Source organism: Leuciscus leuciscus (assembly GCF_965113295.1).
Source record: "Leuciscus leuciscus genome assembly, chromosome: 3".
Taxonomy (NCBI): Eukaryota; Metazoa; Chordata; class Actinopteri; order Cypriniformes; family Leuciscidae; genus Leuciscus; species Leuciscus leuciscus.
Genome location: NC_138727.1, coordinates 41,701,993 through 41,711,968, shown reverse-complemented (window position 1 = coordinate 41,711,968; position 9,976 = coordinate 41,701,993). Strand labels below are relative to the sequence as shown.

The 9,976-nt window shown below is 39.5% G+C and overlaps 1 protein-coding gene across 1 annotated transcript in view; it reads right to left on the bottom strand.

The window, feature by feature from the left end:
* Positions 1-1,604: 1,604 nt before the first annotated feature.
* The window catches only part of maml3 (mastermind-like transcriptional coactivator 3), a 110,892-nt gene continuing 102,520 nt past the window's right edge, over positions 1,605-9,976 (bottom strand). Inside the window, exons 3-5 of the mRNA XM_082164822.1 lie at positions 8,320-8,577; positions 8,042-8,117; positions 1,605-5,024 (exon numbers count right to left, since the gene is read on the bottom strand). Of these exons, the coding sequence (XP_082020948.1) occupies positions 4,045-5,024; positions 8,042-8,117; positions 8,320-8,577 (1,314 nt within the window). The 3' untranslated portion in view covers positions 1,605-4,044. The remainder of the gene's footprint in view (positions 5,025-8,041; positions 8,118-8,319; positions 8,578-9,976) is intronic.

Below are 9,976 nucleotides of genomic sequence, written 5' to 3'. Positions count from 1 at the left end.
GAAACTATTCATCTAGCCTGCTGCGCGTCGGCTCAACGTCTTCAACGGCCTTAGTTAGCACATGGAGAAGCACTGCATCCAGGCTGGTTCTCATGTCGCTTTTAAAGGATATAGTGCGCCGGATGGCACAGCATGACAGTGGGCTGAAGGCGGCGTCCAGATGAAAACAGGAGCCGGCGTCCTCAGACTGAGGCATGAAAGGCTTTTCTACGGCGGCGAAGAGGCTTCTAATCCAGAGGTCAGCAAAGTGGAGAGTTCGCTGAAGGAGATAAAATCTGATTTTATGACAAGAATGGGGGCTTATATAGCTATAAACCACGCACCTTTTCGGCAGGGCTCTAGCCGCCGCTAGAGTTCTTACTAGATCAAGAAAATATGATCATATAACACCGATTTTATCATCACTGCATTGGTTACCTATAAAGTTCCGTATTAATTACAAGGTATTGCTACTGACCTATAAAGCCCTAAACGGCTTAGCTCCAGTCTATTTAACGGATCTTTTATCACCCTATAATCCATCGCGCTCTTTAAGATCACTAAATTCAAGGCTTTTGGTCATACCTAGGATATCCAGAACCACCAAAGGAGGGAGAGCATTCTCACATTTGGCTCCAAAACTCTGGAATAGTCTTCCTGATACTGTTCGTTGCTCAGACTCGCTCTCCCAGTTTAAAACTAGATTAAAGTCGCATCTCTTCAGCCAGGCATTCATATAATCCTACAGTTCAAACTACAATCCGGCCTCTAGCTCATAAATGCCAGAGGAGAACTGGCCCCCGACTGAGCCTGGGTTCTCCCAAGGTTTTTTTTTCTCCATTAGGTCACCTGATGGAGTTTTAGGACACCATTAGGTCACTTGATGAAGTTTTTCGGTTCCTTGCCACTGTTGCCTTTGGCTTGCTCAGTTGGGGATATTTTGGGGATATTTAATTTAATTTTATCAATCAATAAATTCCTCTTGAAACAAACTTTGTTGTATTATTTTAATTTAATACTGTGAAGCTGCTTTGATACAATCTGTATTGTGAAAAGCGCTATACAAATAAACTTGACTTGACTTGACTTGACGGATGAAGGATAAACTTTTGAACGGGAACAGAATTTTTTATAAATTCAGCTATTTATTTATTTTTGTGTGGACTATATGTAAACATCTTTAATGTAAAACATCTTATTCAGGACAGTACTAAATAAAATAAAAACATGCATTTTGTATGATCCCTCTTATTTTGATAAACTTAACACTTTATTTTGATGGTCCCTTTTGAACCTTCTGTTGACTAGAAGTAACTTTGCAACTACATGTCAACTAACTCTAATTAGAGCATTAGTCGACTGTCTGCTTATGCAGATTCTGCAAGGTGTATGTAATCTTTTGAACATGACTGTACAATATGTATGTATATATTCACACACGTCATCAACCCTGATGACAGATCATGCATGACGACAGTTCAACACCTGTTCTTCTGTCTTTTCTTTAAATGTTCCATATTTTTTTCTTATTTTCTTTTTCTGCAGTTTCTTTGACTATAGTTTAAACATATAAACAGGTCAAATGTGTTATACCGTTGTTTTTGTATCAAAAAAGTTGCAGAGACTTATTTTAATGAGAACATTTTTAATGATCAATCTCTTTAATGTATTTTTTTCTGAAAAACAAATTCTTTGTAACTCTCTGGCATTACCATTTACATAATTCTGTACATGAAAAAGAAAAAAAGCACTGCTTTAGATACAGATTAAAATTTGAAAACTAGAAAAACCTTCAAATAAAAATTAGAGGAAGTTTACATTACAAATTAGTAGTAAGACATTGTCTGAAGTGCAATGGTATAGCTCAGATGAGTTTAAAAGTGGAAAAAAAGATGAAATAAAAATACTTCTCTATCTTAAACAAACAGCAATATTTTTACAGTTAGTAGAGACATATCCTCTGATGTATTTAAAATTGTAAAAACATATTTACATATAACTGTATCTGATATATATCTTTTTCCATCACATATATGTCAGCACCAGTAAGAAATAAAAAGGAGAAAAAAGATAAGCTCGATGACTTCAACAGAAATCAAAAACATGTTAATCTTGGTCCCAGATTGTTGATATTTGGTGAGACGGCAGGAGAACGTGGGCTTTACCCTCTCCAACTGCGATCCTCTTGACACAGCAACAATATAACACTGCGAAACACTGAAGATGTGAATGCGTTCAATCTCCCATTAAGACAGAAATTTCTCAAAAAAGGGCAAGTCAGTCACAATTCAAGTCAGTTACATTCCTCAGAGCTGAAACAATCAAACTAGAGCTCGATCACAGAAAGAGACAGCATGACTATAATACCATAAAGTAACACACAACTAGGAGAAAAGACTGATATTCTTTGTGTGGCATTTCATGGTAAACAACAGACAACTAAAGTAAAGAAATGGTTACCATTTTGAGACTTCATTTGAAATTAGTTGACAGACCAGGTTAAACTCATACAAGTAACACAACAAATCATTATTTATGTGAACTATAAATTTTTCGAATAATGAACACAAGTTGGTGGGAATGGATTGTAAATAAATTTAAATTCCCAATACAGAGCATAGGCTTACATGTACAAATTAAGTTTTTTTTATATTTTTGTTGAAATTGTCACAGTTGAAAGAGAAAAAGAAAGTTGACTGGATTACAAACGGCTTGCCGGAGTCTTGATGTGCTTGTTTTTCCTCTGTCAGGCATTGTGTAATGGGTAAAGGGAGTGTCAGTGGGTTCAAGAGCTTGAAGTGATTGAAATATGTCTTTTGACTGGTAAAATAAAAGGAGAAAAGTGGTATGACCCATCAGCGGAAATACAGTATGTACTGCGTATTTAAATGTTTTCTTTTTTTATTAAAATATCTTTAACCAGTGTTCACAAGCAATTACGTTCAGAAAAGAAACAAAACTAGAATGTTGTGAAGCATTTTAAATGATAGAATCAAAACACTGAACGTCTCGGGTGTTACATTAAAATCGCATAAATATTACTTTATACTTGGTGAACTGTTTCTTGTAATCCAGATGAGTTCATAAATCCTTTCTAGCTGCCATTGTGACTAAAGAAAACATCTTTCTCACAGTTTAAGGGAGGGGAGGGAGAAGTTTGTAGCTGCCAAATCTCTTCACCTAGTTGACAAACACACACATGGCTTCACTCTTCTACTGACACCGGTCGCCTAGCGACAGCAGAGCATCCATCTTGCATGCACAGAGCACACAGAGTCTGATGTGTTGTGTTTTGTTGTGATGCTCATAGTGCAAATAAACGCGAAAGCGCACACACACACGCGCACACATAGACACACACACACACACACACACACACACACACACACACACACACACACACACACACACACACACACACACACACACACACACACACACACACACACACACACACACACACACACACACACACACACACACACACACACACACACACACACACACACACACACACACACACAAGCACAAAGCAGAGCAAATCAACACACATCAAGAGCAGCGAGAAAGAGAGAAGATATGCAAGAGAAGAAAGAGGAGGTGTGTTGAATTGTTTGGTTTGGGAAAAGGGATCCATTGGTGACAAAGGCCCACCTCAAATTTCACTCTTTAATACATGAACAGGATGTCAGAACAAGGGAGAACTAAATACATAAAAACATCCATAAAATCTTTCCCAATGTCATTTTGCAGGTTTTCAGTGCCTCTTGCCCTTAGTCCAGCACAAAGGACATAAGAGAGAAAAAAGACAAAGACATAAATGGATCAAATCCAAAATGGGTATTTCAACAAAAAAATAAAATAAAAATTGAACGCCGGATCTTTACTGGAGGAGCAACCCAAACAGAGAGGAATTGGTTTAAATATTGTGACAGCACACACATGTAATACACAACATGTAATATATTTCTTAGATTTGTCGACCATGTAAAAAAAAAAAAAAAAAGAAAAAAAAAAAAATCACATTTTCCATAAAATTGTTCGGTTAAAAAAAAATCCCTTAGGCTATTGGTTGGGGAAAAACTCTTCCATCCAACCTTCCGTTGAATCCAAATCTGTCCCATCCGACAGGCCGAACGAAACCCCGGCCCCAGCCCCTGATTGGCTGCCGTAACCGTATGCCAGGTCCTGATTGGACGTCCTCTGGTAGCCCTGAGGCTGACCCCCTGGCATGTACGACCCACCCCCTCCCGATGCTCCCGGTATGCCCTGAGCAGGGCCCTGTCCAAAAGCAGCCATGTTGGGCACTCCCTGGTTCATGCCTGGCATTACCATCCCCCGCGGCTGGTTGGTCCTTGGTTGCCCCACCATGTGCGGCATCATCGGCCCACCCATTGCAGCTGGGTTTATTGAACGTGGGTCCACCATAGTCTGTCCGCCCATCGCTTGTGCGAAATGCTGCTTGGCTATCCTAGGAGGCTGGCCACCTTGCATGGCGTACGCAGGGTTACTGTTAAACGCCACCATGTCGTTTGAAGTCCTTCCGCCCATGGCCTGAATATTTTGCTGCTGCGGCCACGTCGGGCCTCCACCTCCCATCATGCTCTGCAGTCTCTGAACTTGGGCTTTGGCCATCGGCTGCCCACCAGGGGCGACACTGGCTGATTTTATCTGCTGCTGCGGGAGGGCCTGGTTCATTAGCATCCCCTGTCCATACCCGCCTCCCGGGCCTCCACCGACCATTCCTTGCCCGCCGGCGCCCGCTTGTCTTTGTGCCATCGCCATACCGGGCTGGTTGGGATGGTGCTGCTGTTGCTGCTGGAGCATTTGGCCCATGTTTGGGTTCATACCCTGGTACATGGCAGTCTGTGAACTGGCCTGGCCTCCGTATGCCATGCTCATGTCACCCTGCGAGGGCATGGCGGCGGAGTTCTGGACGGGTGCCATCTGCAGTATCCCCGGGTTCTGTTGCTGCTGCTGCAGAAGTCGAACATTCCGCATGTTCTGCAGCGTCTGGTTCCTTGCTGCCATCTCCTGAGACGTGCCTAAAATCATTTAAAATTAAATAATATTAACTGACAATTGTTGTTGACAAATAAATACACACTCACAATAGCATAGCAAATCACTGTCAATTGTATATCATGACAATCTGCACACTGAAATCTCCAGATGACTGTATGTGCTTGAAATTAATGATTCCATGTTCCCAATCCTGCTCCTGGAGATCTACTTTCCTAAGTTCAGCTCCAACACAAATCAAACACACCTGAACCAGCTAATTAAGATCTTCAGGAGCACTTGATAATTACAGACAGGTGTGTTTGATCAGGGTTGGATCTAAACGGCAGATTTTTCTATGAGGTTTGGCTGTTAATCCATACGCAAAAGCAGTATCCAGTCACTGAAACTGAACTTTTTTGAAAACTCCTGCTAGGGCTGAACATTTTTAGAAACTCCGGTTGCAGTGTTGTCGTGTGTAGACAGTGAAATCTGAGATTTTGGCTTGTGACATCGGAGTGCACGCTGTTATCCACTTTATTTGACGTCAGATTGTGTGCCGCTATCTCCTTTGTTTACATGAGGCGAGTCTGTGCAATGGCGGATGTAGCTAAATATTGCTGCTAATAACTGTGCTAACAGGGCATATGTATACATGCACAGTTCTCCAATTATATTGCGGAACAGAGGCGTCAGAATGCAATACTACACAGGTCACTGTTTATTACAACATGTTGTTAGCCTACCAGAACCGGTAATAACCTTTTTTCAGGCTTCTGATTATCCAACATGGCTTTACGGTTAGGGTTATATCAACACCTGTTGGTTTGGCATGCTCTTGACAGCATGTTTTTGTGTTTTCATGTGGACAGAGATTTTTTTTTTAAACCGTGCATGTGTGGACGTGGTTTTTTTTTTTTTTTTTTTTTTTTTTTTACAAAGTTTATAAAAAATACGTGTGGACTAGGCCTTAGACCTTGAATAAACCTACATGAATTTCATGTTAGAATTATGTTGACAGGCATTAGACAAAAATGTAGCTATAAAGCAGGGGTAGTGTAGGGGCAGAACAAATGTGTGTGTGTGTACCAGTGTTCATTTCGTTGACGAATAATTTTCGTCATTACTTTCGTCAACGACATTTTTTCACAGACGAAAACGAGACGATAACTAAATAAAAACTAGTCTTGAATGACAAAAACTATGACGAAAATCTATTGACATTTTCGTCAACGAATAAAAACTAGACGAAAATGTTAGATAGTGACGATTTGGGAAGCGATCCAGTCTGATGTCCTGCATTTGTGGTAGATGCGCACAATTGTACTGTAACGTGATCTACCCAGCGGCACACGAGTTGGCATGCGCTGCATGTCTCATAAAACGTTAAAACATGTAAACGTCTGGGAGAATCATTAGAGCAGACATGAAGATCTGAATAAGAGTGACGACGAAAAAAACAAAAACAAAAAAGAGCTATATTCGGTACGGTTTTCTGTGCGCACACACCCGACCCGAAGCGTGCAGCCATTCACATAGACACCTATCCTATACAGCGTGCGAGTACAGAATTGAGCTTTCTTTCGTGTCTGAATGGACAAATACACACAAATATTATGTCTAAATGTCCGTTTTGGAGAGTATTCACGTAAATTATGTCGGTTATGTCTTAAACAGTTGTGAGTGTATCTATGTGCATCAGTGCGTTGGATCCGCATGTCATTGGACATGATCCGATGTCTTAAAGTGACAGTGGGTAATAAACCTAATGCGGTCTGTGTCCTTATATTGATCAAGCAACAAAAGAAAAAGAGAAAAGCATTCACTGCTCGTTAATAGCTTTAATAAGGATAAATTATATTTAATTCATACAAATAAATATGTCTGCTTGAAAGAATAGAGAATGATGTATGCAAGTAGTTATAAAGAATTCATATATCATTCATTGAAAAGAAGACTGTTTTCTACTTTAGGAAAAGTGGTTTTATTTAATTTTAAGATATTTTTTAAGTTACAGTAGTTAAATCTGTATCTGTATTGCACGTTCAAACTTTAAAATCATTCATATTAGCAGGTTAATATATGTTTTCTCCGGGAGCATATGGGTTTGGACATTTTAGAGAAATTCTAAATAAATGCATTTAAATTGAAACCCATTATATTTTAGTCGACTAAATCTACTGTAGATTTAGTCGACTAAAATCTTGTTGTATTTCGTCGACTAAAACTAGACTAAAACTAAAACAATTCAGATGACTAAAATATGACTAAAACTAAATGGCATTTTAGTCAAAAGACTGACTAAAACTAAATCAAAATTTGCTGTCAAAATTAACACTGGTGTGTACATATAGAAACAGATTTCCCGCGTTAATACACAAGCCTGGAAAATAGCTTAAGGAGCTACATTTCTGAAATTGTTGTCAGATTTTACTGCAGATATTAAATATGTTATTACAATGTAATCTTGGCAAACTGTTTCAGACATTTTAGTCTCGATTCTAGTAGTTGTACCTACATTGAAAATTGGCTGCCAGACAATGTGACCAAAACGACCGCTGAGTAAACTGACTTGCCTTAAATTCAAATTAATAATAATGTTTACATTACATAAATGTTAACATTAACAAACCAAAAGACAGACTAAAATAGTATGTCCACTTGAATTTAATATTCAAAATAACAAAAACAAAAAGAATCAATAGACGTGTTTCCTGTCAAAGCAACAGACTTTGTCCGGGTGAATGTATGTGTCTTATACTGTGTCATGCGAAAGGCTGGCACTGGGTGTGTAAGTGGCCAGGCAGTAATTTGAGGTGCCAACGAGAATTTTTTTTCTTTCTTTTCGGTTTTAAATAGAGGAACTGCACTTAGAGGCTTAAAGGAGTTCAGATTTTTCACATCAGAAGTCTACTATCCACTTCAGGTCCTTACAGTGCTTGTATAACACTATAAGCCCTTTAGCCACACAAAGTAATATGGTCGTTACAACTAGTGGCAAAACGTTTAGATTATGGGAATGGATATTATCCTCCTTTCTTTGTATATGTGCGTGTCTTGCCTTGAAACTGCTGGAGTGGATATGGATTCCTCTGTGCCTGACTCATCTGTCTGGGGAGATGCTGCTGCTGTTGTAACTGGAAAAAGAGGGAAAACAAAGCAGAAAACTAGATGAATATCAGAAGTTCCTTATCAATAAATCACAAACAACTGAACAGAAAGCAGACCTCTTAAGCCACAAAAGGTCAACAGATGATTGCACACTCACAAGGATGACTATTTGATACGAGCATAAAGAAAAGCACAGCACTGTATGTCTATGGTGTCAATGGCACTTACCTGTTCTGCCAGCATGTGCTGCTGCTGCTGCTGTCTCTGTTCTCTAATAAGCTGTGCTTTCTGCTGCTCCATCATATGGATCTGGACCCTCTTTTCCTGCTCCATAGCCATCATCTGCTTCATCATGGCCGCCTGCTGTGGATTGGCCAGATACCCGGCAGGCCCCGCCCCGTTAGGCCCTGATGAGGCCACACCCCCCGGTCCCCCGTGAGGTGGCTGGACTCCACCAGCCTGCCGTTGCAATCCAACCACACTTTCCTACAAACGCAAGAAAGGAGAGATGATCAGACAGGGTATAACAGATGATTCACTTCATTTTCAGTCATTGAATTACTGACACCTAATACATTGCTTCTTGCATGTAATTACAGACTATTTTCAGGGTGAAGAGTCATGTAATCTCCAGCCACTGGGGAATGGCTTCATTGGTACAAAATGAATATACTACATACAGATTTAAGAAACTAATACTTTTATTCAGAAAGGATGTATTAAGCTGATCAAAGTTACAGTAAAGCCATTTATGATGTTAGAAAACATTTCCATTTCAAATAAATGCTGTTCTTTTTAAACTTTTATCAAATAAATAAAAATAAAAAAAAAGTCATGGTATCAGTACCAAAATATTAGGTGCCGTTCACACAGAACATGTTTTTCCATTCCAAATGCTCTTCTTTCCCATTGTTTTTTTATGTAAACATAAATGCAATCTTGGTTAGCCTAAAATACTTTCTTTAAAAAACATTAAAAAAAACATCACTGACTTTTGAATGGTAGTGTATCATACAAATTTGTGTTCCCATGTAAATACCTTTAAATCTAATACGGCAGAAAAAACTAAATAAATGCATGTGTCCTTTCCATAGTCAGACTTTTACAGTGTCATAAATTAAACTGAGTACACTTTTATCAAAATTTGATAAAAAACAGAGCAACAGAAAACAGAAAAATAAAACCTCAGAAGTACAAATTTCTCAAACATGTAAGATAAGAGGAGCTGTGGAGACCTCTTTTTGTGTGTGTGAGGTAAGGAAAAGATACCCATCTCTTTGAGTAGTGGTTCAGGTAATATAAAATGACCTTTAATACACTTGAAATAGACTGTGGTCTGAGATCCACGACAAAGAGTCATGAGACCCAGACTCTAGATGTTTATGGACTTAAAATATTTGAAGACCAGGACAATCAGACTAAGACACCAAGTAACTATGTTTTTTTGTTTTTTTTCATAGGACCGGTCTGAGATAGGACAAAGGAATGGTATGCAGAAGGAGGGGTAGGGGGTTCAAACTGTTGCAAACTGGATTTGAACTCACATCGTCCACAAGCACCACATAGCTCAATGTGCCCGAACACATTCACTGACCGCAAGCCCACGGCTCCAAACATTTTATATGAACCATCCCTCCATGAGGCTCTTAGAACAGTATAAATAATGAGGCACAAACATGCACACGCCACAGGAGACTGTTCAGATAAATCTAGACCAGACCGGTCAATGAGCACAAATCTGTGTGTAGACAGCTGGATCTCTTCTGTTAACCAGTCATGCTGTCCAAACGAGCGCTGATCCGCACGTACGTATCCTTGTTGAGGCCGGAAAGGCCAGAGGGGGGCAGTGTTGATCTTTTCCCCCCCTTTTCCTACCATCTCTCAC